Source organism: Nesoenas mayeri (assembly GCF_963082525.1).
Source record: "Nesoenas mayeri genome assembly, chromosome: 6".
Classification (NCBI taxonomy): Eukaryota; Metazoa; Chordata; class Aves; order Columbiformes; family Columbidae; genus Nesoenas; species Nesoenas mayeri.
This window is the reverse complement of record NC_137545.1, coordinates 2,415,527-2,435,535: the sequence shown is the minus strand read 5'-3', so window position 1 is coordinate 2,435,535 and position 20,009 is coordinate 2,415,527. Positions and strand designations below refer to the sequence as shown.

The window sequence follows — 20,009 nt, the reverse complement described above, 5'->3', positions numbered from 1 at the left end:
GATTTTGAGTACGTAGTCAAGGTCCAACACAAGTATCTGATTCCAAACTTGTCTGTTTAAAAACAAACAAACAAACACACAAAAACAAAAAGGGGGAGAAGTAGGGGAAACACCACAAAACCAATTTTCAAAAGCATTGTATGTGATGAAATACTTTGCAAGTATGACACCAAACCAAGTTAAATCAGAAAGAACCTTCATTAGTTATGGTCAAATCATTAGTTAATGGTCAATGGAAAAGAACACATCAATTGATAACCTGGGGAAAAGGTTATGTTTGTGTCATTACTGGCCGAGGATCGAAGTGGATTCCCTCAAAGTGGGTTAAGCCATGGCTGAATAAAGACAACAAAGATTCAATGGATGCAGATGGACAGGAGGGAGATAAGTTGTGAGGACTGTTTCAGATGTAAACAATGGATCCTAATTCAGTGTTATAGATGCTCACAGACCTGGCGCTCTAGAAGCCTATTAGCAAGCAGGTGGTGTACCTTCTGTGGAGAATGGCAATTTGAACAATCAGCAGAAGAGCCAAAAGGGTGATATTACACTTAGACAGTCAACGCAAAAATATGGTAAAATTATGAGATATTCCTACCATAAGTATCTATTGCACTCTTTCTGCCTAGTCTAGCAGCTGGTAAAGCTTTAGGAAACATATCAAAGTGAAGCTGTTGGTCTGTTCAATAGGTTAATCTAACTTCTGAGATACTAATTCAATTAATAGTAGATGTTGATGGTATTAGGCATGCTACTCTACAAAATCGCACAGTTATAGATCTTTTAACTCTAGGTCATGGTTGTAAAGAATTCCAGAGAATGTGTTGTATTAACTTGTCTGATCATTCTGAATCTATTCATAGTACTTTAGACAAACCAATACAGCACATTAATAGGACTGTCATAGTAGAATTAAGGTTTGGCAAATGGTTTGAAGGTTTAGGAATGGGTGGGTAGTTGTTTGATCTTATTAAGTAAGGTTTAATTGCATTATATGTATTTGTAATTATGTTGTTAATCACGTGTTCTATGTTGCAGTGTATTTCAAAGATGATTCAGTGTGCTGTTAAAAGGGCCTGACCGGTTCAAGAACAAAAAGGGAGAATTGTGGAGGGGTTTCTGTTAGATGGAGATTTATTGTTGAAATAGTCAGGCCCAAAGGAATCTCAAGGCCACTTGGAAAAGCTGAAAACAAGACCTGCTCTGGGAGAGAGGCATTCCTACAATAACAAGGCCTCAACATGATGTAAATCAACGGACCTGTCATCAGTGGGACTCCAGCACGTGGACAGCTCAGGAACATAGATGATATCCAATGAGTGAATACATGCTTGGAGCGTGGACTCGTGATCGGAGAATAGTTGCATATATAAGGAAGCGTTTTTCTGTAATAAATGGCTTTGCGTGATTCACATTGAATTGGAATGCTGAGTCCTTTATTGTTCCAACAGCATGGAAAGGGTTTTGGGAAAGGGACCGATGGGGCAGTCTCTGGTAGGGTATCAGCCACCCCAGGGTGAGGCTGGGTGACATTTTGGGGAGCTGAAAACCTCCAAAGGCGGAGATCACCGAGAGTCCCCGGGTGTCCTGCTGCAGGGCAGCACAACCCACCTGCTCAGTTTTTCCTAATGCTCCGTTCAAAGCTCCCTGGAGGGTGTTGGTGGCCGCTGCCTCTGTCCCACCAGCCGCCACTGCAGAAGGATTTGCCTCCCCCATCACCTCCCCAAGCAGGAGCCGCTGCTTTTCCAGTGCCCTGTGCCCCCCTTCAGCAGACTGAAGAGGCCCCATTGACTGAGCTGCTGCACAAAGCTCATGTGCCCCTGACCCCACCATGACAGATGTTCCTCTGGACCTTCAATCGTGTTGTGGTTTAACCCGAGCTGGCAACAAAGCCACGGCAGCTGATCACTCACCCCTACCCCTTCCCCTCCCAGTAGGGGAAAGAATCGAAAGTGAAGGGAGAAATTCAGGTTGAGAGACACACAGTTTAATAAAATAACAAAATACAAATAGACTTCTAGTAAATATACATAAACCCATCATAACTCCCACACCCTTCTCCTCAGGACTGCTCAGCCGGTCACATCCCAGAATGTCCCGGGACACCAGGTTTGCTCTGTCCCCAGTGCACACCTTGCGTATTGGCCTTGTAAGACTTGCAGAGGCTTTTGTTGGCCAAACCCACCACTGTGTCCAGGTTCCCTGCACTGGAACTACAGTGTGTGACCATTTAGGGATTCTGGGGCGTGGCCGGAGCACGATGGCGTCACAACAAGCCCCGCCCCCGGCAGGTTCCGCCCCTGGCGTTGCCGGGACGCGCAGGCGCAGCTCAGTCCTGTTCTGGACGCGGAGCGGAGCGCACGGCGAGGGCGAGGGGAGGAGTCCGTGGGCCGAGCCGAGCGCGAGTGACCGCAGCGAAGGGCGGGACTTGAGGAGGAGGCGCGGGAAGCGCGTGTGGTGGCGCAGAGGGAGACACCGAGAGACCGGCGCGACCTTGAGGCGGTGGCACGTGCGGTGACACGCCATGGCGGGCACGGTGAAGCCAAGGGAGCTGCTGAATGCGCGGCGGGACGCGGGCGAGGCCGGGGCGCTGGGCCGGCTGCTGAGCACCTCGGCCAAGAAGGTGCTGCGGCACATGATCGAGTTCCAGCCCGCCAGCCACGGCTTCTCCAGCCAGCCGGAGCTGCTGCGGGCCAAGTACCTGCTGCTCAGCCCCCGCACCGAGCCCGCCGAGCACCCCCGCGGCGCTGAGGAGGGACAGCCGGGCCAGCAGGGTGGGTGCAGAGGGCCGGGGGCTCTCCCTGCGCTGCGCAGCCCGCGGCTCACCCGCCTCTCTCTCCCCGCAGGCAGCGACCGGACCCCGGGGCGCCACGGGGACGGCGTCTCTGCGCCCCAGAAGGGGCTGTTCCCTGCAGGGCGCCTCGCCATGCAGTGGCAGCGTGTCCAGCGCATCGGCGCCGGGCTGCTCAACCTGGGAAACACCTGTTTCCTCAACGCCACCCTGCAGTGCCTCACCTACACGCCACCGCTCGCCAACTACCTGCTGTCCAAGGAGCACAGCCGCACCTGTGAGTGGGGAGGGGAGCGCCCGCCTGTCCCGGGGCTGCGCTCAGCACCCTGCGCACGGCTCTGCCCGGGGCTGTGCAGCTGCCGGGATGTGCCTTCTCTGCTCCCTCCTGCCCATTTCTCCATGGAGAGGACATTCCTGCATATGGGAGCATTCACTTTTCCTGGCCGTAGCAGTGTTCCGAGCTCTGCACCCTCTGTCTGAGAGGCTTTGTCTGTGCTGCACACAGCCAGGACTAAGATGGGTTTGTCCTCAACGTTCTGTCTTCTCCTCTCCCACTCCAGGTCACCAAAGCGGATTCTGCATGACATGCGTCATGCAGAACCACGTCACGCAGGCGTTTGCGAACAGCGGCAGCGTGATAAAGCCAGTGTCCTTTGTCCGAGACCTCAAGAGTAAGGATGGCTGCCCTCGCGTCCCCTCCTGTAGCCGTGCGGGAGGGCAGAGACTATTGCAGGAGCAGAACCTTTGAGACCAGGGCAGGTCTTGGCAGAGGTTCTTCTGAGACAACTCACTGAGCCTGCCAGGGCCTTCATGGGCCTTGTGGGGCTTCCCCCACGGCCGACATGAGTCTGAAGTCTGGTTTGGGCCGAGGGAGCTCAAACCCCGCAGTCCCTGCCCCGACAGAGGGCGGGAGGACCTGCCTCTGTTGCAGCGCGTGCTGCGGCTGATCCCTCCCTCTCCTGCAGAGATCGCCCCGCACATCCGCTGGGGCAGGCAAGAGGACGCGCACGAGTTCCTCCGTTTCACCATCGATGCCATGCAGAAGGCCTGCCTGCCCGACTGCACAGAGTACGTGGGGCCTCTGGTGGCCGTCACTGCCCTTGTCTGCTGGTCCCCTTGTCTGCTGGGCTGCTGTCTGCCTTCTCCTGACGCCTCCACCCCAGCACAGCTGCGGTTCTGTCCCCAAATCCTGTGACTGGGCTGGGTTTGGATCCTGAGGACACAGCGCTGGCCCTTGGGGGCGGCTCTTGGGCCGGACGCTGTGTGATCCGAGCTGCCGTCTCTAGGTTGGATCGCCAGACCCAAGCCACCACCCTGATCCACCAGATCTTTGGCGGTCACCTGCGGTCCCGTGGTGAGTGCTGGCTGCCAGGGCCTGGGCCTGTGACTCTCAGGGCTGCTGTTTCCCCAAGAGCCTTGCAGTAACTTGGGAAAGTCACCAAGCATGTGCAAATTATGCAGAGCTGCAGCTGGTCAGTCTTTTGGTATCTGTGGGTCACGAAGCTGCTGGCTGTGGGTGCCCAGCTCATTGCCACCAGCAAAGGAACCCACGTTGCCAGCTGTCAGCAGCACTTGTTGTCCTAGCACGTAGAGGCTGCGGATGCTGGTGCTGCCATCCCAGAGCCCAAACGCGGAGAGGGGGAACACGGCAGCTGCCTGCGCTGTGCTGGGGGTGGCGGTGCCGTGTTGTGCCAGGGGGTGCTCACTGCTCTTTCTCTTGCAGTGAAGTGCTCGATGTGCAAAGCAGTCTCGGACACCTTTGACCCCTGTCTGGACCTGCCGGTGGAGATCACGGTACCGGGGCAGGGTCAGGCGGGGAGGCGCTCTGCTCTGCAGGGGATGTTCCTGCAGCTGCACCGCTACTGCTCGACGCTGTTTAACCTGCCAGCGTCAGGCACGGTGCAGGCAAGAGGGAATCAGCTTCTGTTGTTGCGCTGCCTCCTCTGCCTGGCCCTGACCTCTCCTCTGTCCTGGCAGCAAGCCGCAAACGTAGAGCAGGCACTGGAGCTGTTTGTGAAGCCAGACCTGCTGGGCGGAGAGAACGCCTACCTGTGTGACAGGTGAGTGTGCGGGCTGGGGCGGGAAGGGGCCGCGGGTGTGCTGGTGGGAAGCAGGAGGGCAGCTGCAGTACAGGAGGGCTTCTCTACCTGCTCCACCGCTAAACCGTGAGGTACGTGGCTGTGAAGCCTGCGATGAAGCCTGTCACTCCTCATCTCCCTCCTCTTGAGACGGGGACCTGAGCCAGCAGACCTGGCCGTGAGCAGGTGCCCTGGAGCGGTACCCCCTCCCAGCAGGGTCATCTCCGGGGGGTTTGTGGCTTGGCCAGGGCTGACAAGCACCTGGGTGGTGGAACAGCATGAATACCTCAAGCTCTCCCTGTGCAGATGCAAGAAGAAAGTGTCGGCAACCAAACGCTTCACCATCCACCGAGCGCCCAATGTTCTCACGCTTGCTCTGAAGCGTTTTGCCGACTTCACTGGAGGCAAGATCACAAAGGTGAGTGCTTGGCACCCAGAGCGGGGCTGTGTCCTGTCCCGAGGCCCTGCTGCCCCGAGCAGGGTGGGAGGTGGTTCTGTGCGCGGTGCGAGCTCTACCGCAGTCCTGCAGCCCTTCCCCAGCTGTGCGCTGCGGTGGGAGTTTGGCTCATCCCGGCATCTTCCTCACCGTGGGCTCTGCCTGTGGAGAGTGGGTTCCCCCTCCCTCACGAGATGGGACTCGTAGGACAGCTGAGCCGCTCTCGCCATCTGCTGTGCAGGCTCCTGAGACATCATTTCTCCGCAGGACGTGGGCTACCCTGAGCTCCTGAACATCCGCCCGTACATGTCCCAGACCAGCGGGGATCCGGTCATGTACGGGCTCTACGCGGTGCTGGTGCACTCGGGGTACAGCAGCCACGCAGGACACTACTACTGCTACGTGAAGGTGAGCCCAGGGCGCTCTCTTAGCACCTCTCTGTGCTGGGGGCTGGCGCGTGCTCGAGGGTCCGTGTAATGAGCAGACAGGAGGGTGCTCAGCAGACGTGCGTGGTGTGGAGCACTGGGGGGTACGGGCTGTGCTCCGTCACAGGAAGAGTGTAGTTCTGCTCTCGCAGAGTCCCCTCACTTGCCTGGGGCCGCTTGGGGGCTTTGGGGAACAGAGCTCTGCCAATGGGCCTGTTTCTGCTCCTCATCAGGCCAGGAGCGTCCCTGGACACAGCCCGACCCCGTTCTCTCTCCCTCCGCAGGCCAGCGACGGGCAGTGGTACCAAATGAATGACAACGTGGTCCGCCCCAGTAACATCAAGGTGGTCCTTAACCAGAAGGCGTATGTGCTGTTCTACCTCAGGTGAGCGTGCCCTGTGTCCCCGGCCCCTCTGCCCTTGCTCAGCATGTGGGACAGGGCTGGGGGCACATGCCTGGGTGTGGGAAGGAGCTTGGCCCAGGCAGCCCCAGCGCCCACGTGCGTGTGCTGGCTCGGGGGAGGGTGGCAGGGAGAGCTACAGTCCCTTGTAGTGGTTTTGCTGCAGCTCAAGAGCTCCTCACTTCCTCGGAGCTTCTGGCTCCTGGTTCTCGCAGCTACGACAAGAGTGTTGCAGTCGCTCAGACTCTGGTAGTTAACACGTGCCCTTCTCTGCCTTCCCCAGGATCCCCAACCCCGGGAAGAGCTCAGAGGGTCCCGTTTCCAAAGCTGCCTCCAGCCTGCCTGGCCGTGTCAAGCTGCCTTCTGGGTCACCGTCACCCAAGCTGGCCCGGAAAGCCACACACGCGGCTGCAGCGTTTCCCGGTGACGCAGCCCAGAGGCCCAAGAAGCCGCGCTCCTCGCAGCCGCCACCCGCGCCCAGAGCGGCTCCAGGGTTTTGTGGCCCCAGTCACACCAGTGGGGCCAAAGCGCAGGTTCCCCGGAAGCGCTGCTGGGAGCCCGGGCCCCTGCCCGCCTCCCCCAGGCTGCCGGAGCCCATGCCCGGCCAGGAGCCGTGGGGCAGCGGGGAGAACACTGGGACACCGGGAAGGGACCCTCGCAGCAGGGCTCCTGCCAGCCTGGTGCTGGCAAAGCTGAAGGCCTTCTTGTCGGCCAGTACTGCTCCGCAGCCCAGCAGCACCATGTCACCACCACCGGCCAAGAAGCTGGCGCTTTCCAACACATAGGTGAGTCTGAGCTTCTGCCCAGAGACTTCAGTAGGTGCCTCGTGCCTCCGGAGCCGGGGCTTGTGTTGGGGAGTGCAGGACTGATGCTGGTACCTTGCTAAGCAGGAGGCGGGCGGGGAGAGCCCGTCAGCCTCAGGGCTCTGCCTTCCCTCTGGGTCGGGGTGCGGGTCAGGCCCCGGCTCTTGCTCCCATCCCTGCAGAGGCTGGAGAACTGGCTGCTGCCTCCTTGCTCAGGACGGCAGGTGGCTGCGCCAGTCCCTGGAGCGGGGCGGCCTCGCCAGCCTTCGCAGGGCAGCGTGTCCCCGGGGGCGGTGGGAGCTGCTGACACCACAGCTGGAGGCTGCAGAGTCGCCTCCTCCCCAGGCAGCGGCTGCACCGGCTCTCTGGGCGCCGCTGTGCAGCCGGGGCTGGGGACGGCACTGGGGGTTCTGTTCTTAACGTTTCCTTCCTTTTTAGCTTTCTCCTTCTAAGGGAAAACACTTCTGATTCTTCTTTGACTCCCCCACCTCCCTCTCCCTGTCTGTGTCCTTTCCCCTCCCCTTTCTCTGGGCTCCCCTTTTTGTTTTCTCCTCTTAGCTCACAGCAACCTCTTTTATTTAGACCACCAAGTTGTTCTTTATGTCAATAACTGCAGGGCAGCCCCCAGAGGAGAAGAGCAGAGGGGACCACCATGCGCGGCCTCACCTGCTGCTGCTGGCTCCTGTGCCCACCCCAGCCCCACGCTGAGTCCCTGTGGGGCCGGGGCGCTGCCGCCGGGACACCGGGCAAGAAACTGGAGCGCTTCCTCGGGAACCGTCGGGGCTGGCGGGACAGCGGGAGCGGCCAGAGGGGCCACAGGGAGGATCCGAGGCTGGAACAGCTCTGCTGGGAGGAACGGCTGAGAGAGAGTCCTCAGCACTCGGACAACTCCTGGGAGAGCTTTCCGTCAGAATCTGCATGGTGAAGATTTCAGACACGATTTCATAAAGGAGGGGTTTTTCTTTCCAAGTTGTTTTCTATCATTTTTCAGTGTATACAAGAAGTGATAGCAGCATTCTACAATGGGTATTGATCCAGGGGGTCTCATGGAGACATCTGGACAGGCAGGAGAGCAGTCCAGTGAGGCTGGACATTGTATGGATGACTTATCCTCTCACCCTTCCCAGTCCCACCTGTTCCCTCACCGGCCACCTGGGACTTGGCCTCACCAAGCTGGAGCACAAGTGTGATGGGAGCGGCTGAGGGACCTGGGGGTTCAGCTGGAGAACAGGAGCTGAGGGGAGACCTTCTGAGCTCTGAACTGCCTGAAAGGAGCTTGGACTTTCACGGACTTCTTCCTTTGTCCTTGTCTTGAAAACATCTTAAGGCTACATTTTCAGTCCTCTCAGTGAAGCATACAAAAATTTCAAATGTTCCTTCCACTTACAAGGAAATCTCCCTCATCCCATGAGCCTCAGAATGTTGTCCTGGACATCATTGTAAGTGAATGTGGGGAAAAGATCTAACTCTAGACAGTCGAAACAAATGCCAAGCAGAACTGAGTATCACAAATGGAAAGGACCTCTGAACCTGCAGAGAACAAATGCACACAGAACAGCAATGAAGCAGTCCTTAAAGTGGTCCTGCTCAAACCCTATGGGCCAGGACCCATAGCTCCATCTCCAGCATTCAATGTGCATCAGGTTCATTGTCCCAACCCAAAAGGTGACATCAGCTCATGGGAGTTTTCCAAGTGGATCTCTGAACACACTGGTCCTGGCAATCCTGAGCTAGTCCACCCTTTTTACACCCACACCCTTCGCAGTCCTGCTTCCCCGGAACATCTCACAGGAACTGCCAGTCCCAGCAGCAAAGTTTTACTTCCTTTGAATTCTCCTTGCAAACTAATCTCAACAAAGCTCTAAGAGGCCACGAAAAGGTACCAACTTCAAACACTGCCTTAAACATAAGAAAAAATAGTCTCCTGGCACTAGGAACCTATTAATAACTGTGAATGCAATTAGTCCAACTTCAAGGCTAGCAGCCTGCCTTTGCACTTTCTTTATTCAAAATCATGCTGAGTGTGGGGGCCAGAGCCATACACAGGATTCCAGGTCTGGCTCATGTTTCATCATCCTTTCCTCTCTCTACAGAAAATACATGCACTCTTTTCTTTTTTTCCGTGGCCATGTCATCCTGCAGGCCATCAATCCAGCTCTTGTTCCTCCCCTTCCTGTTGCTGCTGCCCCAGCCCCAGGGGTACGCGTCTCCTTGCTCTGACACTCTGCTTCCCTGCGCTGGCAAGGGGTCCCAGTGTGATGCCATCAGGACAGGCTGCCACCCTAACTGGGAGTATTTAACCTCTCCAACCCAGCCTTTCGCTTTCTCAACACAATCCAGCCTTGCTCCCACTTTCACTTTTCATATCCCTTTGCCTCCACCTTCAGTGATAATCCAAGCGGTGTCCAAGCAAATTCTGAACTGAAATTCTGACAGAAACACAGTTCTATCACTTTCCTTGTCTAGAAGACCAATTATCAAAGGAGTACAGCGTGCATTTCCTATTTATCCCCATCCTTAACAAACCTGTTTAGCCCTTGGGCATAGCAGGATGCCAGGCTAGTCTGTAGCTGCCTGGGTCACTTCATTACCTGTATTTTAAGTCCAGGCACTGTATTTGTTTTTTTTTTTCCAGTATCTGGGTACTCCAAAATTCAGTACATTTCTGAGAACTTCCCTGCTCAAGTGCTTGTCACCACTTCTCTGAGTGTGGAGAAAGTGACTGTCTGCTCAGTTTCCCAAAGACACACAAGTGCATTCAGCTCCTTCAGAGTGGGTTTCCACCTTCTGGAGTGTCATTGCTATCTACTGTGTCTTGCTGATCTTTGCTAACTCCCACACCTTCCCCAGATTGTCACCGTTTTCTTTGAGTCCATCATGCAATTGCACAAAAAGCTTACCCGTCATGACCCCAGCACAAAGCGATGCTGAGATATGTGCCTGTGCCTATAGACAGCTTGCAGTGTCAGGTCAGAGCTGTGCAACCAGCACCTTATTCAACCTTATAGGATGAAAACTGGAAAAACAAGAGGTTAAAGCCAAACGTCAACTGAGTTAACTTATTGTCTGGCATCACCTTAGGAAGAAAAGCACCCACCTAAGAGGCTTACACCATAAATTCAAATACCCTCCCAGGACTAAGATGGCGAACTCAGCTACCAGCACCACTGATCACTTCCAAGTCTGGAAGATCATTTGAAGCTTTCAGCACAAAGTTCCACACACCAAAGAAAAACAGAAGTTAAAGCACTTCAAATACTACTTTAAAAACCTCCATACTGAACCACACCAGTGAGCTATCACAATCTAGTACAGCTGTTTTCAGACTTAATTTAGCAAAGTTCCTTCTCTTAAATTGTATTTCAAGCTGTTTTTAAAATGTTTGCCAAATGGCTCCAGGATCTTCACCTTGCAGTTTCAAGTTACTAATGAACATTACGTTTTCCATCAACATTTGCTTGTAGGGAGATGGTAAAAGACACAAGCATGCTAATTTCTTGATGGCCATTGGACAGCAGCAACTCTTGGTCACTGATGCCCAATTCCAATAAGAAGGACCAAAGACATACCTGACCCACCATGACAGCTACAAACTAAGTCTCATTTTCTTTCTACTTAGAATGAAGCCCCAGCTTCCTTTGACATAGGATGCCAAGCAAGGCCAGAAGGAACAAATGGACTCAAAAACAAAGCAAAGAACACTTACACAACCGGTTGGGGTTGATACGTTGTTTCAGGAGATCAATGGAGCCAAGGCTGACAACAAGACGCCTTCCAAACCAGAAAGAGACCAGTGGGCCATATTTTTCATGAAGGTTCACCAGGAACTCATGAAAACTGTTGCTGGCAATGATGTCTGGCAGGTTGCCATCCCTGAGGAACACAAAGAGGGTGTCTGGTCATGAGCAGCATCCTCTGCCAATGCTGAACTTGATCGATACGAAGACAGAAAGCACTTACTTTTCATCAGCTGGAGCCAGCCCAGGGATACCTGATGCTTGCCTAGATGCCTAGAGAGGGAAAGGAAACGGATCAACCTCCTTGAATTTAAGATTTTAAGATTAAGCTCTCCAGCAGGAGAGCTGGATTTTCCACATCAATACTGCTGCATAACTTATAAACATTAAACAAAAGCTGGATAAGCCACGTCTTCAGGCCTCAAACCTACTAAGGCTTCTGAAGCAAATCAATTGTGTGTGCCTGGTCTCACTGGCTAAACCATGATTATAGACCTAGTTGAAAGATCCCTGCGTAAAAATTTTAACGTTCAGGTTTGTGATGTAGATCTTACACCTGGATTTTGCCCGGGCCCTCCCCCGCCGCGCTAAGCGCTCTCTCCCCTCTCTTCTCCCAGGAAGGTGAAGCGGGTGCTGTTCGTTCCCTACGCCCTGCACGACCGAGATGCCTACGCCCGGACCGCCAGGGAGCAGTTTGAAAGCCTGGGTAAGGCTGGAGCGCCCCGGCGCAGAGTCCCGCGGGCAGCTGGCGCGGAAACGGCGCCTTTGCCGAGGGAGCGGCCGTGTCGGGCTCCGGCCGTGCCGGGGGCAGGCGTGTCGCGCTCCGGCCGTGCCCGGGACCGGCCTCGCCAGCCGCTCCTGTAAGAGGAGCCGAGGTGGTGAACGCCCCTGGGCATCAACGCTGCCACAGTCCGTTTTCCTGGGCTCCGAACGGGGGTGGTGCTGCAGAGAGGGGAAGAGGGGTTTGGCCGGCTCTGCTGTAACTGGAGGGACTGCAGCACGGAGCTGGTTGCTGACTTGTGCCTAGAAGTCCATGCTTTAGAGGCCTCCGGAAGAAATCTTGTTGCAAACACTTTGTAACTACTTCAGGGGGGAAGTTTTGGTTCCTGAATACTAAGTGGCATCTTTTTATCCTCCTTAGTCATGTAAGGGAATGTTTCTTCCCATGCATCTTAAACCTCTGCTCAAGCCGTGCAGCTACTGGGGTTAAGTGAAGACTATAATGCATTTCAACCAGCCAGATATTTCCATGATGAACAGCAACTGAGCTTTGCTTCGAGCAAAGATCTTTTCAGAGCAGCCTGCAGCAACATCTCCGTCTCATATCTATCACCTTTCAGGATAACTTTGGACCTGTTACTGTAGTAATAAGCAGTACTCACTTCCTTGGGCAGCACACCTTGCTCCTTATCTTGCAGAGGTTGCTGCTATCAGATGTCACATGTACTTTTGGCTCTCCTGGTACTTCCCGCACTTAGTGAACCCCAGCAAGGCAAATCTGTCAAAGCCAGACATTTTAACTGTTACCAAAAAACAAATTACAAAGATCAGATATTTTTAGAAATGCTAGACCAATGATGGCACATCACAGACTCAGAATCAAGCTGAACACTGACAGCTTTTTCCTTCTCATTTTCTAGTGAGCCGGGAATGCTCAGGGGGACTTTGTGCCTCAGGTGGCACCTGCTGAGTGAAGTGCTCTGCTCTTAGACACTGAGCATGTGTATCCATAAAGCAAAGGTTTGCTTCATAAGCCCTGCACTAACAGAGGACATATACAGTTTTGTGGTGTAGAGTTCTCCAAAGTTTCCCTGGTTGTCTGGTGAGACTTTTGTCTTGAGTGGGGTATGGAGAGAAGGCAGAAGGGGTCTGAACATACCACATTCTTCTTCCAAGCTGGAGTGGCAAAAGTGAATACTTTTTCATTTAAGGTTATGGGCTGGGCAGCATTCATGAATCCTGTGATCCAGTGGAAGCTGTAAGAACATCTGAAGCAATATTTATTGGTAAGTTTTACTTTTTGCTCCCTGATGAGGGTTTATAAAGGGCACTGGATTAGTCCTGCTCAGAGCTGGCACTGTAGAGACAACAATGAAAAAGCTGGGCCTAGTGATTACTAGAAACTACAGAAAACAGTGCTTTAATTGGGAACAGTAAGACCCTGAATTTAGTGGTGGGGAGGGAAGCAGGAGAAATTTATCAATGGAACTTCATCTCCAGTAAGTTTCAAGTTATTAATTTGAACAGTACTTCAGGGTTTAAAACATGATCATAGCAGCTGTATGAGCCTTATGAAGTCTGGAAGATGCAGGGCCACTGTGCTTAACCTGAGCAGAGTCCCAATGCCACGCTCCTCGTATTAGAACCGTATCTGCTGCCAAACAGCCAGCGTTGGTGTTCCAAGGACAACTCAGGGCATGAGCCCATGGCCTGCTCAGTGACCATTTGTCTGAAGCTTCTGGTTTCAGTGCTGCTCAGACCAGGATAATAGCCTGAACAGAGCATAGAAATCACTGGGTCTGCCTGGTTTGTAAAGGCTTCAATTAAAACTGTTGGTGAAAGCATGTTAAATAAGCTGGACTCCCTTTCTGCAGGAGGTGGGAACACATTCCATCTCCTGAAAGCTCTGTATGACCACAGCCTGATACAGGAGATCAGGAAAAGAGTTCTTGAGGTAAAAACTACAGGGTTTGGGCCAAGTCTGAAAGGCGGGATCTCATGTACAAGCTCTTGTTCAGACAAATCCGAGTTGATTCCACATATTTATTTTTAATATACTTCAAATATTGAGCCATCTCATGCAGCCTGATGAACTGAAATCTGTGGCCAAATAAGGCTGTCATTAATCCTTGAAGCCTGAAAAGAAGGTCAGCAATCTGTCTGTCTAGAGCAGTTTCCCACATGTGGAACTGTAGAACCTTAGGATCAACAATGCTGCACAGCACCTTAGAAGGAAGCCCATCAACTTTAAATACTAACGAAGAATTTAATCTATGTCCAGAAACTCTGGTTTTCAGCTTGAGATATCCACTTTGTATCTTGCTAATAGATACAGATGTGTTCAAGTTGCAGGTTGTCTGCTGATAAACCAGCAATAAAGCTGGATCCATACCTGCCTTCTAGACAACACCCTGTTGATGTTGAAAGTGGTGTAATTACCTTGAGTACCTCTTTGACCTGGAATTGAGAGGTACGAGTGCCACTGAGCCCTTCTGGTCAGCAGCCCCATTCTGGCTGGTGAATCTCATAAGGCACAGCAAAAAGATGCCGTCCATGGCGGAGAACAGAAGCAAGGTGTTCCTCTAGCACTGTGGAACAGCACATGACTTCAGGCCCATTTATGCAAGTGCAGTATCTGAAAAGGCCAGCTGCCAAGAAGAAAGGTTAGCCAGGCTGTCTTAATATACAGAAGCTCAGTGCCTGTTGTGGGCAGAAACACCATAAAATGTTGGGCCCCCAGTGAAATCTAGATAGGTATTTGGTTATATTCACACCAGTTCTCTCTAGGTAGCTTATTCTTACAAATTGTTTAGCATTATCCATACGCTTGTATGTTTGTGTGGAATCCTTCCAGGTACAGCATAGTACATACTACTATGTACATAGTGCTACGTACATAATAGTAATACCTACAGCGGTCATAGTGCCGGTAAGTTGATGCCGTGGCAACATTGTACTCAGCTTCAGGTGGCCCAGTCTCCTCAGAAGGTAGTTAAAAGCTAGTTCAGATATTTCCTCTAACTGCAATGTAGACAAGTTTCTCCTCTCTTAATAGCAAAGTCTAATATATGCACTGATTACCTTATAAGTTCCCTCTTGTGATGGGGTCACAGAGCTGCAAGTGCAGGACATTCAATAGCTAATTCTCCAGCAATCACAACATATACAAACTATTGCCCACTTCAAAAATCTGAATTCTTGTTTGTCTGCTTTTCACTTATGAAGTCAGCAGTGAAGTGAGCTAGAAGTACTAAATCTGATCTGATCGCTGAGTCTCTGAGATTGATGGATGCTATAAAACGTAATTCCTAGTTGCGATACTGCATACTAATCATTGCTTTTGTCTTCCAGGATGGGATTCCTTACGTGGGATCCAGTGCAGGAACCAACGTTGCTACGATCAGCATCAATACTACCAATGACATGCCAATTGTTTATCCACCTTCCCTGCAGGCCCTAGGCTTAGTGCCTTTTAATATTAACGCCCACTACCTGGACCCAGATGTGAAGAGCACTCACATGGGTGTAAGTAAATCATGCCAGAGCTAATGCAGTAACCAGGGTGCAGCGGTGTAACAACAGTCCGAGTTTGTGAGGCCTTACAAAGCTATATAACTCTAACAGCTGCTCTCTAGAGCAGCTGGAAATGTGAGTGGGGCAATGCCAGTGAGGCAGTAACATTTTACTCCTCCCTAAAGCTTTCCTGTGAGTGGGAAGGGGAGTTGGCAACAGTATTAGTGAGGTGGAACAGAGTGTTTCTCACCGATACTTTGCAGTGTCTGAAATACAGTTCCTTCATACCTGGTGTGGAATTTGGGGCAGGGCCGGGAGAGAGAAATTTGAAATGTTAAGGTGCAACGCATAGTGTATCTGGAAAGTTCTGCCATAGTCTGTCTTATCTGCTGCTTCAGAAGACATAACTTAAACATACATTAAGAGGCTTAAATATCTGAAGGACCCATCAGAACAGGGAGGTCTTGAGATTGCATGCAAACCTGTTGTGTGAGAAAATACTCAGGCGCCAGCGTCCCTGCAGAGAGCACCCCCTGTCATGTCCATCACTGAGCACGCGGGTGTGCTGGTGTGGCTGAAAGAAAAACACTTGAACCATCAAGTACAAAGACTGACATCTCCACTCTATGGAGGAGCCGATTATTGAGGAGCCTGCCAGGAGCTAATTCCTTAGGGAAGAGTTTCTATGGTGTGTCTTTTAACAGGCCAAATGCTTATAATCAAATTTCTTCGTGGGTAGAGGAAGTATTAAGAATTAGGGGACACTAAAGAGATGGAGGATCAGGGTGTGCTTCTAGAATTTAGATTAAGTTATAGGTACTCATTTAATTATCTTAGCTTGTCACTAGATGAGCAGGCAGTCTTTTCCCTATAAAAAGCTTTTGCTGTTTCTCCCGGAGGAGGCTAGAAGCTCTATGCTGTACCAAGTCCCTGCTGTGTTCCTGTGTTTCCTTACCAACAAATCCTTCTGGTTTGATTTAACTACTGTTGCTCAGTTCAGCAGCAAACCCTCAGAAAACACGGCAGAGCTGTTCACAGCAGGAAATTCTTCAGTGCGTGACCTACTTGAGGACAAAACAAGCAGATATGTAATCAGTGGAAATCCATGGGTCACTACCCTCTTTCACGAAGGTGGCATCACAGGCGTTTGCTTCCACCACTGTCCTCAGTGCTCTTGTTCTGAGAGTGATCATGAAGAGATAGCATTAAAAAAAATAGAGCTGGATGAATTGAGTGGAAGTAAAATTTAAGGCTTTTCAGGCTGGGGATTGTGTTAGTTCTGTTTGATCAATCTACAGCAATTGCTGCTAGTGAAGAAGGGTAAAATATGTATCTATTAAAGTAAATCCTGCCACTACCTTCAATACATTAGTCTAACGAAAGCATTCTGCTTGAGGGCAAGTGCCCGATTTGTTTAATGTTATGAAATTGCTTCGTGTCATGCTACTTGGAGAGCTCCAAGTCCTACCTTACTGCCTGGGCAGCTAATCTACACTCATTGCAGGAGACAAGAGAGGAAAGAATTCGCCAGTGTCACGAAGAACCAAACACCCCTCCAGTTCTGGTGAGTAGTAGTTCCCAGTCAGGAAGTTCATAGCTGTAGCACAGTAAATATTTTAAATGCATTCTTGCTAGCTTGCAGTGGAGATTTCCCTGCCTGAGAAGCCTTACAGAACTGGGGCATGGAAAGCTAAGAGCTTCAACCTTGGGTTTTGCTTACTTGCAGAAGATGTGTTAGAACACATGAAATGCATTCTGCTGATTAAATGGGTGGAGTCCTGTTGCCAAACACATTTTAGGCAGCTCTGATCTTTCCAGTCACTGGCCAGTCATATGGTGTATGTTGGGGGTGATGTGCATGCAGATTGTAAGATACCTCCCCTGAATCTTTTTGCAAATATTCTTAACTTTACATGATGTTTCATTCTCTGTAGGTTCTGAATTTGCTCATTCAGTAGTAATTACAGTACATCTGTCTGGGGAAGTGAGACCTCTGCGTTTCCTGTCCCTGTGCTTCAGCTTGGAGTATAAAGTTTGTGCTCTAACAAACCCAGCTGGCTGGTGCTTGGCCCAAAGTGCATCTAAGAATGGCGGCAGCACAAGTTCAGGGTGTTTCAAAAAGATGGACCCAATCTGAAATCACAACACAAGGTGTTTTGGGGTCTGTCGTTCTGAAACACCCTGTAACTGTTGTAAAAAAAAGAAATAATAACTGTCCCGTCCCAACAGATGGGATGAGGGATGAGTTAACTCTAGACATGACACGTGCCCTGACTCAACAGATGAGAACAGGTGTGAGTTAACTCTGGGTTAATTCTGTGCGGTTATGTGAAGTGAATGACAGACAATCACCTCCAGGGTCCAATTCAGTTGTGAGTTTTAGTAAAAGTTCTTGTTGGAATATTGGTTACAGCGAATGATGACTTGGGAAAAGTATAACAGAACTTATCAACACGTTAATAGCGAAAATCCTACTGCGAGCGATATGCTGGCAACCATCAGTAGCTATAATATGAAATTTAACCAAAGATCAACAGCAGAGCTTAAAGATGGTGTTATCCTTATATGTTCAAAAGGGAAAGGGAGAAAGAGAGTACTGAAGGAGAGACAAAGCAATGGGGGTATAGAAAAAAGGAGAGAAGGAAAGAGCAGAGAGAAAGGAAGAAAGAAAAGAGTGAGGGATCCAGTCTCTTACGGCCCCACAGTGTGGATGACAGGACTTGTACGATGATGTGTAGCCTTAGTGTTCCACGGCGAGGATGCTGGGGTCAGGAGCACAGCGTCCTCCGATGTCTGGTTCAGAGTGAGGGTCCTCAGCGTGCTGGTATTGGTGAGGCCAAGCTGGTATTCCCTTCGCTGAGACTGGTAGACTGGTATTCCCTTGGCAAGGCCGAGCTGGTATTCCCCAAACCATGCTGGTTTAGGAGAGTTTTTATAGCTCCCAGAGTAGAGGAAAGTCTTGGGGGGAGTCGGGGGGGAAAGTGGTGATTGTGAAAGAGGGACAAGTCTGGACAAGTCCTGGGCCACACTGAGGGTCTACGGCTTGCCCCTTTTGTGTCATGCAGAAATCAGGGGGAAGTGGTGATTGCAAAAGATGAACAAGCTTCAACAAGCCCTGGGCCATGTTAAAGGGTCTCAACTTTTCGCCTTTTTTTGCCAAGCTGGACATATAATGAGATGGGGCTATGTGCCCCCCAGCACATCCTCCATCTCTGGTCGGTCAACTGGCCTGATCTGTGGCTCCTTAGCTCATCATTGATGTGTAGATCACAGTTCCCCCTGCTCTGAATGTGTCTTCTGGCTGAACTAGTTTTGTCACAATATCTTCAGCCATGATCCTTATCAATGCTCAACAACTGGAAAAACACATTTTCTTCTTTCCTTAATGGTTTGTCCTTCTTTAAAAGGGAAAAATAAGCAAGAAAAGCAGCTTCTAAAACAAGATAACTCACCTAAATTTGTCTTGGCAACTTTGTTAGAAATAAATGAGTGAGAAAGTCTTGTTGGTAGTCATGGCGAGCTGCACTAAGACTGCTTGTGACAAGCATTCTAGCCTTACAAATAGCTTGAAAATAACATTAAATGCTTACACCTACATTAGGGCTTGCGGGAAGGTGCGATGCTGCTAGTGGAAGGAGACAAAGCCACCTTGCAAGGAGTGACAGGAGCACGTCTGGTTTTGAGGTAAATGCTTCATTTGAATTGAAATGGATATCCTCCTTCTGATAGATAGGAAGAGAGACTTCTGTTAGACTCCTTGTCCACGCTGCCTGTTCCTCACATCAGAAATTAATCCCTTGTTTCCCTTTCCCATTCTCTTTTTGAAGGCCAGAGGAATGCCAGTTTGGCCCTAACGTGTTCAACTCTAGAACACGGGAACTCATGTCTTTAGTCATATGAACGTTTACCAAGAAATCTGTCTTTCCCATGATGCAGGCAAGGAAGAGAGTCAAAACTCTGCTTGTTCTGAATAAGGATGCTTTGTTCTATCCCTCATAACAGATGGAAGCACAGTTGTCCTAGCTCCTGTTAAAGCTCACAACATGTTTTGTCTCATTTACAAGGGTAAGAAACCAACTGAACATGAGCCTGGAACAGATTTCAGTTCCCTCCTGATCGACAGTAATCTCCAGAATCTGTAGCCTTGCATATTCTGCAGCAAAAGTCACTTTATGGGAATGCAATGAGGAGGAAGCAGAGAGATGCTTCTAGTTCCAGGGTGGGTGGAGAACCTTATCTTCATAAATAAAGATAAATATGCATTAGTGGGCTCTTCTCCCCAACCTAACGCATGTCTTGGACACCTCTACCAGCAAAAAGTCAATTTTTATTGCAATACTTGAGTAATCATAGCTATTCTTAGTCTGAAAGTGTCTGTACATCCATGTATCCACTTTGATTACTTCCCCACCAGAAGAAAGTTATTTCAACACAACCAAGACTGGATAGCAAGTCAGCTCTTCCTGCTGCCCAGCTTTACCTGCCAAATGAAATAATTGTTCCTTTAGTGTACTCCACACCATTGGTTTCATTTTTGCGCTGTTAATAAAGGGAGAAGTTATGCATTCAATTACTTTTATTTGCTTCAGACTCATGTTAAATAGATACAATACTAATTATGTACAAAAGTGTGCATGTTAAAAATTGTCAGGTTACAAACTTGCAAATCCTAGAAAAGTGCAAAATTTTGAAACATCTTCCACCATGCTGTACAGAAAGAAAATCCATCGTTAGCCAATATACACACTCTTAAAACATACTGATCGAAACAAAATAAGACATATAGTATACTCTTAAAGCACCCAGAAGGGAAAAAGATATTGCACAGAAGACTGTCAGCAAGTTCATTACAGTGCCTGAAGGCTCATTTTGAAAGTAGATATTTACAACACTCCTCACTACCTAACATTTAACTCTTAAAAAAGGCATTTTTTGGCATTTAAAAATCCATTTATAATTGCACAATCTGTAAGAGTTATCAGAAAATATGGTTAACCGCTGCTGTAAGGCCTTTGTTTCCACTCTCTCATTAGCTTTAGTAAAAATCCATCAAGCAAGCTGAGCAGCATCACGGCTTCCACCAAAACAGACTGAAGGGACGCAAAT

General features: G+C 50.3%; 2 protein-coding genes across 2 annotated transcripts in view; one reads left to right on the top strand and one right to left on the bottom strand.

Moving 5' to 3' along the window:
• LOC308041712 (olfactory receptor 14J1-like) overlaps positions 1 to 20,009 on the bottom strand; it is a gene marked incomplete at both ends in the record, with an annotated part of 115,898 nt that overhangs the window by 23,701 nt on the left and 72,188 nt on the right. The window lies entirely within an intron of this gene.
• On the top strand, positions 10,076 to 19,045 carry LOC308041673 (alpha-aspartyl dipeptidase-like; the record flags this gene model as incomplete). The annotated part of the gene is made up of 9 exons (XM_080346581.1): positions 10,076 to 10,114; positions 10,671 to 10,831; positions 11,288 to 11,376; positions 12,602 to 12,676; positions 13,265 to 13,344; positions 14,742 to 14,915; positions 16,408 to 16,467; positions 18,505 to 18,587; positions 18,967 to 19,045. 9 exons carry the CDS (start codon positions 10,076 to 10,078, stop codon positions 19,043 to 19,045), a joined length of 840 nt encoding a protein of 279 aa, XP_080202707.1.